This window comes from Lycorma delicatula, chromosome 6, assembly GCF_047948215.1.
Source record: "Lycorma delicatula isolate Av1 chromosome 6, ASM4794821v1, whole genome shotgun sequence".
NCBI lineage: Eukaryota > Metazoa > Arthropoda > Insecta > Hemiptera > Fulgoridae > Lycorma > Lycorma delicatula.
In genome coordinates, this window is record NC_134460.1 from 97,124,064 (window position 1) to 97,138,559 (window position 14,496).

A 14,496-nucleotide genomic window follows, 5' to 3' on the forward strand; every position below is an offset into this window, starting at 1 on the left:
ATATATTAGTGATTATAACAAAAACTTTTCAGATATGAATGGAAAAGTTTGTAAACAAAAACATATCAGAAATGAGAAGCGTATACAATCAACATGTTTGTTAGTAATTTTAAAGAATTTATTCACTTATTGTGTATTATATGATTACTCATTAATAAATAAAATTATTTAAAAAAAAGTGGTTCAGTTTGATTTATAACAAATATGACGGTTCTAATTAAAATTTTATACGGATCACATAAAGTAACAATATTATAGATGGCAGTATAAAAGTATATCTTTATTAATCAATGGATGGTGATAGATATATAATAATAATATTTATTATCATTAAGGTACACTATGATTTGGCTTCAGGGCACCGTAATAACAACTATCATCAACGTCGATTTTGTCCAAATTGCTTTTGAATGAAGTCCTTACTACCGGTACACGTAAGGTAGTAAATGGTAATTCCACTTCACCAGCTCATTCTTGTAGCACCGGTGAGTGGTACCAGTGTCACTCTGGTCGTGATGTATAAGGATGATTTGATGGAGCTACTAAAGCAAGAGGTGATGGCATTGATGCTCCGCTTGCCGCTAATGAAGCGGCAAAGAGATTAGAACCTGGTGATCCCATTGCTGCACTCGGTGGGTTGATTCGCTTTTCTTTCTGTCGCCTGTAATTTAAAAAAAATTGTATGTATTTTTCCTTTAATTTAAAATAAATAGTTTAAAACATCTTTATAACTAAAAATTCAGCTGGAATCATGGCACATGGAAACAACATTGTAGTAAATAAGTAAAATTCTATTTTTATAACTTTATAATAATATAAAAGTTACCAAAATATAAACTAATTAATCAGCAAGATCAGAAATCATTTCCTACTCTAATAAAGATTTTTTTTGAAATACAAAGAATAAAAAACTTATTGTTTTTCTATACGTTCTTAAATAATAAATTACTTTATTAAAAGTCAAATGAATTTAGTCCTCTTATGATGTCTTTGCTTTATAATGATGGTGGAACTAGTGTGATTCAGTAACTTCAAGAGCTCTGTACGCAGTAAATGTTATTGATATCATTTCGTTCCTGGATATGTCTTCAAAACTCAACAGCAAAATAGTATTCTTTTTCTTTTCTAAAATCTTTAAATTTACTTTTAAAATAATTTGATGTGAAGAATTTTTCTCATGATTAAGTAATTTATTAAAGATGGCAATGGGAGGTTAATAAATCTCTTTCTCACACAATGAAATACTGTGAAAAATGTTCATTTGTCTAATTTGATCAAAATGAGCTTAGTCATTTTTTAGGATAAATCTTATATTTTTTCTAAATATTAATATATGTAATTATTGATGTTATTATTATCAGTTCCAGAATTGCAGTCCATGCAAATGGCAAAGTTATGTGTACTTGAAAAGCTCATAGCAGTTGTTTTCAATATAATTAAAGCTCTGTAGTTACAATACCTATTCAGTGATTTTTTAAATGCTATATATTTTTTAAAAAAGGAAAATTAATAAGTATATTATTTACTTTACAGTCAACAAACTGGAATATGATAAATGACGTAATCATTTATTTAATAAAGAATTGGTATAAACATTAATTATTATTTTGGAACTTGTTCATTTATTGCAAACAGGTAAAGTGGCATATTGTGATTATAAGTTATTATTCATATCAGTGATCTGTTAAGAAGTAATAAGATACCACTACAATAATTTATTTTAATATTACATAGAAATTAATATTAACAAAAAGTAAACTGAATCAACTTACCTATTACAGAACCAAACTCTTACAACTTCTTTTTCCATTGCTAAACTATCTGCTAATAATGATATTTCCTCAGAGGTTGGCTTTGGATTTTGTAAAAATGCTTTTTCAAGAGCAACTCTTACACTAGTTTCTATTGAAGTTCTTTTTTTACGCCGTCTTCCTATTGCCTCAGGTGTTGTCATTGGATTACTAAGAGAATTTGGATTGTTTAAAGAATTATCAGCATCTGATAACCATTTTTGTAATAATGGTTTAAGTTTACACATATTTTTAAATGATAAATTGAGTGCTTCAAACCTTGATATTGTTGTTTGTGAAAAATCATTTCCGTATAGTTTACCCATAGCTAAACCAACATCACCTTGTGTAAAACCTGTAAAAATGAATGATTTTGGTAACAGTATTTAACATTTTTATTTTGCTAACATGAAATAATTATTAAATGAATCCATTCTACATATTTTATACATTTAATTTATTTATTCTACATATTTATGTAATGATACATTCAATAAACATTAAAAACTAATCCAACATTCAGTAAACAATAAACATTTCATATTTTCACATTATTATGTAATTCTCCGATTCAAATTAGAAAAATTTGTTTACTGAATGATGGGCATAATCATGAATTATAACTGTACATTGATAACTTACAGATATAGTTCTAAAAATCAGGTTAATGTATTCTGCAGTTTGTTCTTAGGGATCATATTATCCGTTAGTAAAAATATTTCTTTATATTCATGTAGAATACCTCACTAACTTTTCAATATTGTAAAAAAGGTGTGGAGATAATATTAAGGAAATCAGGGTCTCTAGCTGGATAAATCTGTAGGATTTAAATCAAATCACTAGAAAAAAAAAAAAAATTAATACTTAAAATAAAAATTAAAAAAAATATTGACGTAGTTTTGGCTGTATAACTATCACTTGCATTCACCTAATGTACAATATTATTTATTACTGGTAGGTAGATAAAATATTGTAATGTCTTTTTGTAATTCATCAAAGTGTTTAATGAAAATGTAATAATATTTATATTTCTGCTATAAATTTTTCTAACATTTGCGAATGTCTCCTTGTTTACATTGATAATCACTGAAAAATAAGTACTAAAATACAATATAATAGATGATAAAGGGACAAAATACCTAGAAAAATACGTAAATTTAATGATAAATTAATAATCTCATGATAATTAATTACATTTATCCTGCAAATAAACAATACAAAATTAAATATTAATATCCATACGGAATACAAATAGTAATAATAACAAAAATTTGTTATATTTATTCATAATAATAAATGAAAATAACAATGCTTAATATATAATACATGAACAGCTATAATAGACACTTGTAAACAATATGATTGCTGAATCATTGGCAGTTTATAAGTTTTTAGTTCACATTTTTTCTGCATGCTGTGTTAACTTGGTCGCACTGAATAAATTTTTAATTTGTAAATTTTAACAACAAATTCATAGAATTGATAATGTTATTTCAAATCTACTGTTCATATGTCACACAATTCATATTGAATGAATGAATGAATGTTTTCCATAAGATTGTGTTATACGATCTCTACTGCCTTTTTTCATTATTTTCATTATTTATAGCCATTTATTAAAATGGCTTTGCCCAACAGAATATCGAAATAAAAAAAAGTTTCTTAAATTTTCTAATTTTGTACCTATCTAACTGAGGAAGTTGTGTCATGAAAAACATGACTCAATTTTCCTGGAAAGTAATTATGATCATGGATCAAAAAAATCCTCTTCTTCAAAATTTCTCATTAGTTTGTTCTATTCACAAGATCATGGAAAAGTGCATAAAATATTATATTGAATTTTCCATAATAGAACCAATCACTATTATATTCACTACTCGTTAAGAAGACACATTCAAATATTTTACAGTGATATATCCAGTGCAGTAGTTCTGAGGATAGTGGGATAGGCTGATATCTTAGACAAATTAATTGGAAGTAACTGGAATTTGTACAATAAACATTTTTTATGTTTTTACAAAGTCATAAAACTCATTTTTATTTAAAAGAAGTCTGTAACACTTTCCTAAAAAAAAAAAATAATTGTCATAAGACTAATAATAAATTGTATAAAGCTAATCATAGTAAGTAGATACAAAATAAAAATTACAAGTGTGCAGTAGTTAAGAACAGATCATTTTAAATAGCAATTTCTACAAAAATTAAAAAAAATGTTTTGTATAAAAATCAAAACTTAATAAATGAATAAAAGATCTAAAATTGTATTACATACCTAGTTTGATACGACGTTGCTTAAATGTTTTCGCAAACTGTTCCAACTCTTCAAGATCTGTTGTTTCATCTGTTGTATCGAGAACATGTGGCGGAGGAGGGGGAAGTGGCTGTTTATGATGACTTGGAACATGACTGTGACTATGGTTATGACTGTGGCTATGGCTATGATTATGTGGGTGATTATGACTGCTATGGTTTTGGTGATTGTGGCTTACTGGTGATGTAACACCATGACTTGATTGCTGTTTTTGTAATTGCTGCAGTTGTTGTGCTGCTTGCGCTACTGCTTGTTGTACCTGTTGATCAAACAATAAAAAAATGATTTCTATATTTTACTAATAAACTCTAATATTATTTAAATTCAACAATTTAAATAAAAAAATAATAATAAATAGATAATATTATAAACTAAACCAAACTGTTTAAAATTATTTATTCAACATGATAAAATGTTTTCATTAACATCTGGTTTCTAATTTAAACAAAAGCAGTGAAATTTGAAAAACATTTATATGATACATCAGAAAATAAAAATATTAACATGTCTAGTTATAAGTTAGTCTGAAAGTGAATGTCTGATACAATTTTTATTTTTAAAAGAATTCTCTTAAGGGATAAATATAAAATTACTTTTTACATTCTTAGTGATTAAACCTGGTGTAACCTGGTGCAGGGTCTTCACACTTATAACCTGGCTTTAATAACAATAAATCATTACTAAAAAATTATACTGATCATCAGTGTAAAAAACGTAAGTGTCTAAGATAAAAATATTTGGCAATCTAAATCTTTATTATACAACATAGTACAATGAAGTATTTAAAAAAAATTACAAAGTATTATGTGTATAATACATAATGCGCACAGATGCAAATGTTCAACAACAATGTTTATAATGTTGCTCATTATTTCATAATAAAACAGATTGATGTAATTTAAATGATAATTCTATATTTTAAACCCTTTTGTTTAAGTTTAATATCACATTTCACTAATATATATAAAATACACAATAAATGGAAAATGAAATATATTATAATTAAGAAAGTTTCTTTTTACGTTAAATCTATGTTAAAAAACATATAAATTTGGGTTATAAAAATAATCTGAATATAAGATATGACTTGAGAAACTTTATTTTAATTTACATTCTTTCATTTTCAGCAAAATGTAACCAAAAATAATATTAGTTAAAGATATAAAGAATATTGGTAATAATAAGTCTGCATTTTATAACGTTAAATTTACATTCAGAATGACAGTCATTATTCTGAATAAAGGTTACTTTAGAAAATGGGTTAATGTTAATTACAAAATATACTACAAAAAATTCAATACTAACCTTTACTGAATTAACTTTTGCAAAACTTTATACTCAATTATTTCATAAACAATATCACTTTATACATAAAAAAGTATATTAACTATCAAATAAATTTATTAGAAAACTGACAATTTATTACAGTTTGACAAAGTTTTTATAAAACTGGATTTTCTACGTGATCTATATAAAAAAAGACTGATGATGAAGTCATTCTATGAAAGCATTGCATTTTTACTTTTAATTTAGTAGCCTGTATTTAGTAGTTAATACAGTAAAATACTTTATAATTGGCACTGTAATATTGAAAATGTTCTAATTAGCAACCTAATTCAACTGAGTACTTTATACCTATATTTCAAATTTTACAAACAAAAATCCATTCAGTGCTATTCAGCAAACACTACTTCTTTAAGTTATATCTATATCACTTTAATAATATTTTCATTAAACAAATAAATTTTCTTATAGGACTTAAGTCCTTTAAGAAAATAAGCAAAGACATACAAAAGATGAGACAGTGTACCTTCAAAATCTTTTTGTTTTAATTCCTGTAAGCAAAATCTCTTAAAATTACACTTGAATGGATGAATGTAGAAATGAATCTGGATTAATGGATTAAAGTAGAAACAAAACAAAAACTGAAATGTCATGTGTGACATTTTTTGATGAAGATTTAATTATCTTCATCTAAATAAGCCAAAATATGACAGTTGTTATTTCTGGTGAAATAAAATTCAGAATAAAGATTGTTGTACTAATGTTGCAAGTGTGTATATACAATTGTACTGAAATTTACTGAAAGTCAGTCATATTGTAATAATTCATATTTCAGCTGTAATTATAGCTTATCAAATAAAGAAATATTTATAACTTCTTTAAAAAAAAAAAATAGAGAAAAAGTTGTATGATACTTCTTTTTTATGTACAAATGAACATACAACTGGAAAATTATTTGAGTGAATTTTCTTGAGAATTTACGTAAAATTTTAAGTGCTAATTTACAATGATGTTCAAAAATACAAGTACTGTAAAAAGAAAACAATTAAAGAATTGATTCTGCATGATATATATTTACAATTATTTTTGAAATACATTTTGCAAAATTGAATAAAATAGCAAAATAAAAATTTGAATTCAATTGATTACAGCTAATTCTTTATTTCAAAAAAGTGAGTAAGGTAATAGTTACACATAACAAATTGAATATTTTACACAAATGACTCTACTTTTGCAACAATAACATGACCATTGGAGTATTGTAAATGATATTTAAATAACTGGAAAATTCAGATGACTGGCAGCATTCTGAATTCAAAATTATCAAATATAGAAAGGTTTATTAATGATGTCTTAATGATAAAACAATATTTTATTCACATGTAAGAAGATATGTTTTCTGAACATCCACCTTCCTAAACTATATTATGATTGTTTTAAAAAATATCTGAAACATATCTACAGTAAAAAAAGAAAACAGTAATCTATTAATACAAATTCTTAAAATAAAAATATAATCAAAAATTAGAATAAGTCATAAAAATGTTATGTTGTTATTTTTATATTACATGTTTTTTAAATAATTTTTATTATTTTGTATTAAAAATAATTATCTATTCTTATGCAGTATTAAATAATTATAAATTGAAAAACACTAAAAATATTAAATAATAAATAATAATTAAAAAACTTTAGGATTATGTGGAATGCTATTACTAAATTTTAATTACTATTCATAATGTTTCAAGGAATACAGGCAATCAATGTACGGGTGATTTATAATATTTAATGTTTACAAGTATGTATTATTCTAAATAGCAATGTTGCTAGATGCATGTAATATATGCACACACACACATGTGTGTGCATATATTACACATGTATATATGTGTGTATATATATGTGTATATATTACACATATATATACACATGTGTATATATATATATACACACACACATGTTATATGATATTTCATATATATATGAAATATAATTTGTTTATATGTTAGTAAATCTTAAATTTTGAATTTGGAATTACATTTCTAAATGTTTTTAATTCTAGATCATTAATCAGAGGTGATTAATTGCAACAAACTAAATGAATGGAGAAACAATTCAGAAATTTTAAATTGAGTAATTATGGAGCTTAGATTATGAGTAAAAAGATGAAACTGAGAAAACTTAAATAAAAAAATCTGATATATGGTTTTTAATGGTTAATTTTAAATCAATTTTGATTCACAGGTTTATTTTTTAAAAATGGAAAATTTAAATACCTTTAAACCAAGTGTGGGTAAAAATAAAATTTTTGAATTACATTTATTTGCTTATTAAGATATTTTTTTATCAGAATATACTGCATAACCTCACAAAGTTTTAACTTAAAAAAATGTTTTATTTATAAATTATCCAGCTCATTTTTTATAAAATTTATGGGTTTTAACTGTGAATGAAGATTTCACTAAAAGAACGTGATTGTTTCAATCCTTGAAAAAAATGTATTTCATTAAAATACTTTAAAAAGATTTATTCAGTATAAATTTTCACTCTAAAGTATTCTACTATTTATAATTGTTAAAATGTCAAATAATTCAATAGAAAAATTCTCATAGCAGTTGTTCTACAAAACAACAAAATCAAGTAAATCAATGTAGGTGGGTGGGTGTTAGTGTTTTTCTTTGAGATAGAGATTGGTTTTAATTTAACCTTTAAACCATATTTATTACCTCCTTATTTTTTTTATACTTAATTCATCACAAAGCTTGTACATTGTGTGCAGGATTGTGAAACAGAAATTTTGTAGTGTATGAAAAATGATACCTGACTAAGATTTGAACCTGGGATCTTTCAGATGAAAGGCTGAAATGGTAACACTCTTCCACAGAGGTTAGCCAAGAGTAGTATTACAAACCTTAAATAATGTCTGTAATATCTATCACAGATGGAGCCTTCAAGCAAGGCAGATATTTGCCTGCTGCTAAAAGATTCAATCCCCCATTAAGGCGATGCATTATACATCTAACATATATAATTCTTAACTCTGATTTAGGCTGCTATGAAAGAAATAACTGTAAAATATTTCTTCATTGCTAACTAACAGTTATTGAAAGAAAAGAAGCATTTTGATACATACAAAGAAAGGAAAGAAGAAAGTTACAACTTAAAACAGATTTTCCAAGTATAATAAAAGATTTATTTTAAGTGTTTTCTTGTCGATAAAAAAGAGGTCTTATATGACAAAAACAGAAAAACTAAACCTCCACCTCTGTTAGAATTGTGAATTTAAAAGAAATAATAATATGCCATCAAGACAGTTAATTAAAAGTTAAAAGTAGTTTGAATCCTTTTTATAACAAAAGATTAAGAAATAGTTTCAAAGCATAGGCAGAATTTTATTAATGTAATTTTATATGTTTAATAAATTTCAATATTATTCATGAAAAAATGAGGAAAAATTTGAAAATAAATCGTATAGAGTCATTTTCTACATTTTTATACATAATACATTCAGAACTATCATATATTTTCTTCTTTAGTCATATTTCTGCTAGGACAGACCAACAGCCCATCAAGCAGAAAAATGGCAACACAATAGTTCTGAAAGAAAGTGAGTCATAATTTAATTTATATTCAAATTTAGATAACTGACTTTTGTTTATTATTTTGTACCTGGACAGAATGTGTTACATTTCCTCTTGAATGGGACAGGTTTTGCCGATTGAAGCCAGGAGGTAGAAGACCCTGTAACCGTCACCAACACCAACTGATGCCCCACACAATAATACCATACACAACAAACTAATTTTAACTACAAAACGTTTCATTATAACCACAACAATTGTTAATTTCTCGATTAGATTGATAATATTTCTTATTTTTAACTTCTATCTACTACACATACTACATTATCTAACAACTACATTTACTATTTACATTAAATCATAATAGGTTTAAAAAACATATCTTTCTTTCTGAATGTATGGAAATATGTTTTCAAAGATTTTTTGAAGCTTTTATACAGTTCAGGTCCTGTACAAGGCAACAAGCCTCCTCCTCTACCAAACTAATAATTAAAGGGTCTGAGTAAAGCAAGGTTTTTTGTTTTATAATAAAATTAACAAAACATACTTATGCAACATATTTGCTAGTAGTATTATTGTAGGAGGTACTGTTGTAATTAATGGTGCCTCTTTTGATTAGTTAGGATAGCTCTTTAATATCCAATCCAATTTTGTAAATATGCTGAATGTGACAAATAACACATTAAATGAATAAATATTACACAGATCTGCACATTAATTAATATTTATCCACAAAATAAAGGGTTTCCTAAATAATTTAAAATGGACATTATCAACAACACCAACTTATTCATAAGTGACAAAGAAGGTGCACAACAGTTCTACATATATATTCTGTAAACACATTTCCTAGCATATGAAAAGCCAGTTGTTTTATTTCATTTTTTCACGTTTAGCCACTTTTCATTCTACAAATCACAGAATTCATAAAAAAAAAAATACTTTTTTAGTTCTTTGGTTCAGTATAATTACATTACTTAGAAAAAGATAAAACAAACATTTTGATTTATTAATTTTACAAATGGAAGATAAGAAATATTGACAAATGAGTGACTATACAGCAAGAAAGGTGAAAAAATTACGATCTTATAACTTATTATGTTATAATAGTTAATTTATTTTTATGATTTATTAAAAACAATATCTCATCAAATTGGAAGAAAAATATTTACATTTAAATTAATTTGGCTTTTATCATTTTTACATTCCTTGATGGATGAAGTTTGACTGTGGAAATGTCAACTTTGTCAACAATGGATGGCTCAGTTGGCTTGTCATACATTCAACATATTATTAAATTTGTAATACTCTACTCTCAATTTTTGATGCAATAGCGATTATATATTCCCTTACATAAAACTCTTACTTTTTCTGATAATATTATTTAGTTAGAAAAGGGACTAACTGATTCATTTGTAAGATATTCTGGAAATCCCCATATCTAGAACAGATTTCTTGATTTGAGTTGGCACCTGTATTTCTTTTTTGATGTGTTTATTGCTTTATATCTATACTTGTAAATGGTTACATACAAATACTGAATGCTAGGCCTGGATGTTCTATTAATTTAAAATGAATGACAGAATGGTCAGCAGGGATAGTATTGAGGATCCATTAGATTTAAAATATAGCTGTTTCAGCCAGTACTCAAACTATTAACTTCCCAAACAGAATTGCTGGCTGGCTGTACATCATTTGTAACAACAGAGTGAGAGAGAGCGAGAGAGAGAGAGAGAGAGAGAGAGAGAGAGAGACAAGTTAAAGAAGTAAACCATGGCTTTTTATAACTTTGATTAAATGAAAATAAATTATTAATGAATATTAATTTGATAAAAAAGTAATTTTAATCAGCATAGAAAATATTGCAGTGATAAAATATATTTTATCATAACATGCACTTTTAAATGATTCCTAAAAGGGTAAAGACTTTGAAACCTCTTAAAATGATTCTTTTAAGCTTTTATTATTTTGTTTTGTTAAACATGTCAGATTTATATCATTTACTATAATTAATTTTTTATATTTGAAGAAAAGCTTAGATAAATCTAATCAACTTACATAGTAAATTCATGTTTAAATTAATTCTTAAAAATAATGAACATAATAAATTTACTCAAATAAGGATATTCACAGGAAAAATTCTCATGCTCAAGAAATGATACAAAAGTGAAACTACAAAAATAAAATAAAATAGGTAAGTAAAGGTTTCGATTAGTTATTATTTGTTAAAAACTAATTGTAGATAGGGCATAAAAATTATATAAAAAGAAAATAAACCGATGTGAACTAGATTCACTAAGACGATAAGCAATTTAAAAAACTAATAAGTTTTAATGAATTATCTAACTTTAATTCAATTAATTAGGAAAAAAACACAAAAATAAAATAAATATTAATTAAATCACCATACATTTTATTAATGGTGAAAATGAAATTGGTTACTAGTAAAGAACTTTCTTATAAAATAAACTATATTTTTAAAAAAAATCAATTTTTGGATTATTAAATCAGTAACATATTTAAAATTAACTTAATAATGCAATTTTTCTTTATATAAAATAATTATGTACGAGACCATGAGGTTTTGAAGATAACAATGCATGTCATAAATGGGTAGATGAAATCACAACATTTTGTCCTGTTGAGTATTAGCATAATTTACTCATTAAATATCTGGGCATTCATCTAACTTATTTAGAAGGCCTATGTAGATAAGAAAGATTTGAGGTATATCATCTAATTACCAAAAAGGTTCCCAGCAATGTAATAAATTTTAGTCGGCAGCCACCAGAACAATATGTGAACCATCCAGTAACTATTTTTATTACAAATGATGATGGATTAAAATTATAACTAGAAATTTGATTGATTCTGGATTTTATCTATATATGGAACCGAAGTGAGCATTTGGTTTCTAAAGTTTTGATACTGTGGATTAATTAACTTATACTATCTTTAGATTTGGTTTGTCAATACAAAATTACATTGTTTACCATTATAGAATGAATGTCACTAACAATGAAAAAGTTATTAAGAACATTTTTTTTTTAATCAGTTGTGAGAATATTAATATCTGAAGATGACTGCTAATTCTAGGTACTAAAGGTGAAAAGTATTCAAAATATATTTAAAATGCTATGCTGTTTTGTGTTAAAAGAATACAGCCTATATGTTCAATTAAAAACCAAAATTACCCTGATTAGATAAATTTATATAAATTGTTACAAACTGAAATTTATTTTCCAACTTTAACAGCTGAGAGAAAACAGATATACCTTCTAGTAAAACTGGTTAATCATAACAGAATAATGAAGAAAAATATAATATTGTTAATAAGTAGAAATGCACAAAATTCTAGGTCAAACATGCTTCTAATTACTGATAGGTATGCAAACACAAGCAAAATGTCACCAAATTTATAGTAAGATAAAATTTAAATGTTTCTAATGAACTGTTTTAAACGATTAGATTTTCATAATTATGATTTTCCTGTTGCAGAACTCACTTATTACAACTAACTGACAATTATGACTCACTTCAAAAATCAGTCATTGAACTGTTAAATGCAAATTAAGATATAGAAATACCCATGCCATCTGTCAGAATGTACTAAGATATAAAAAAAATCATTATGAAATAACTATAAATACACCACAATCAAATGAGTTCTGCTACCATTAGATCATAATTATAAATATTAACTTAAATAAAACTAAATTAACAAGCTGATAACTCACACGCTTCATAAACTCTCAAACTGATTATGAGAAACGGTTTTGGAAATTATTATTCCTCCACTTTTAGTTTTAAAGCAGTATCATATACAAATATGTGTTTGTAAGAAGTTGCAGATGTCTAATTGCATAAGAGTAATGTATTGTAATTAGTAATATAATAAATAGTAATGTGATAGTTTTTTTTGTTTTTATTTATGAAGTGAGATTCTTGTAAAGTGAATTAGAATTAAGGCATAACTTTGTTAAACTGATGAATGTTTGCATGTCAATTTAAATAAATATGAGATTTAAATTATTGTATAATTATTAAAGAAATCAATTTTCAAAATATGGAACTTTCTCTACCAAATAATCTTTTGAAGTTAATTAGGCACTACTATCTTAACTTGACTAGTCTAAGTAAGTGGTGATGTTTAATCATGTTAAGGGTAAATATTGTCGGCCTCCGTGACACGAGTGGTAGCGTCTCGGCCTTTCTTCCGGAGGTCCTGGGTTCAAATCCTGGTCAGGCATAGCATTTTCACACATGCTACAAAAAGTAAATATTAGCTTCAACTACAACATTATCGATAACTTCACTGAACTTTGGAAGAAAAATCTAAATATTTTGAAAGTAAGTCACTTAATATGTAATAATTTAAAAATGATATCATGTTTCATCATACGGGAGAAATATAAGTAAATATAATTACTGCTTACAGATTATTATTTTTCTATGATTTTAAATCATTTCAAAAATACTTCTGAAATTGTATGTATAAAAACACTTAAATTATTCTAACATACAATTACTTAAATACAAAACTGGTGGATGGGTGTAGAAAAAACACCACAAGGTGGTTTTCACACATTCATTAAGAGGCAAATAGTCTTACAGTTCCATCAGCAAGATTATGAAATTTAACAAGTTAAAGCAAAGTCTATAGAGAGAGAGAGAGAGAGAGACAAAAACATATAAATTTATCAGCTCTACTGTCCATTGCTTGTAATATTAACTGTATAGTAAATAAAATGAACATCATCTTTAATTAAAATTTTGATTTATTCTTTTTAACTTGTAAAACTTTTATTATTGATGAAGTTAATCACATAAAAAGTACAACAAAAATTTACCTGATTTTGAAGGAAGAACTGTGCCTGAGCTGGTAGTTGTGACCCACTACCTGGTGGAAACAATACAATTTGTTGTAATTGTTGTTGTAATGTTTGTTGATGCTGTTGTAATGTTTGTTGTAGTTGTTGAACTTCCTGAGCACTTAATTGTGATAAATTTGGCACCGGAACTAACATTTGTTGACCTTGTGCTGCCCCAAGGCTCATCAACTAAAATTAAAAGAAAAAAATTGCATTTAATTTTATTAATTTTTAAAATAAGACCACTGGTTAATAATTGATCAGTAATAGTTCTGATACTGTTCAACCTGATAACCATTGAGTTGAAGTAAATTGACAGTATGTTCAAAATCAATATGTTGAAAGGTTTGAGTCATTCAATATTATATGGTTTCCAAAAATACATCAACATAATTAAACATGACATAAAATTTTTAGCAGTAAAACAAATGAAAACTTTAATTAGAGTACTGAGTAAAACAATTTCCAATTAATTAAAACATCCCTTTAAAGTGGAACTAATCATTTACCTTTAAGATTGGTCAATTTATTGCCACAAAGATAGTAAGGAAATGAGAAGAATAAAGCATAAATACATCCAAAAAGTTACATAAAAAATTAACATAAAATTTCAATAAAAAAATAAAGTATCATTATTAAATCGTCAGCATTAATAAAAG

General features: G+C 25.6%; 1 protein-coding gene across 1 annotated transcript in view; it reads right to left on the reverse strand.

Annotated features, from left to right (window-relative positions):
• Positions 1 to 201: 201 nt before the first annotated feature.
• The window catches only part of LOC142326906 (uncharacterized), a 249,229-nt gene continuing 234,934 nt past the window's right edge, over positions 202 to 14,496 (reverse strand). The window contains exons 7-11 of the mRNA XM_075369637.1: positions 13,817 to 14,026; positions 9,055 to 9,126; positions 4,063 to 4,360; positions 1,773 to 2,145; positions 202 to 661 (exon numbers count right to left, since the gene is read on the reverse strand). Of these exons, the coding sequence (XP_075225752.1) occupies positions 502 to 661; positions 1,773 to 2,145; positions 4,063 to 4,360; positions 9,055 to 9,126; positions 13,817 to 14,026 (1,113 nt within the window). The 3' untranslated portion in view covers positions 202 to 501. The remainder of the gene's footprint in view (positions 662 to 1,772; positions 2,146 to 4,062; positions 4,361 to 9,054; positions 9,127 to 13,816; positions 14,027 to 14,496) is intronic.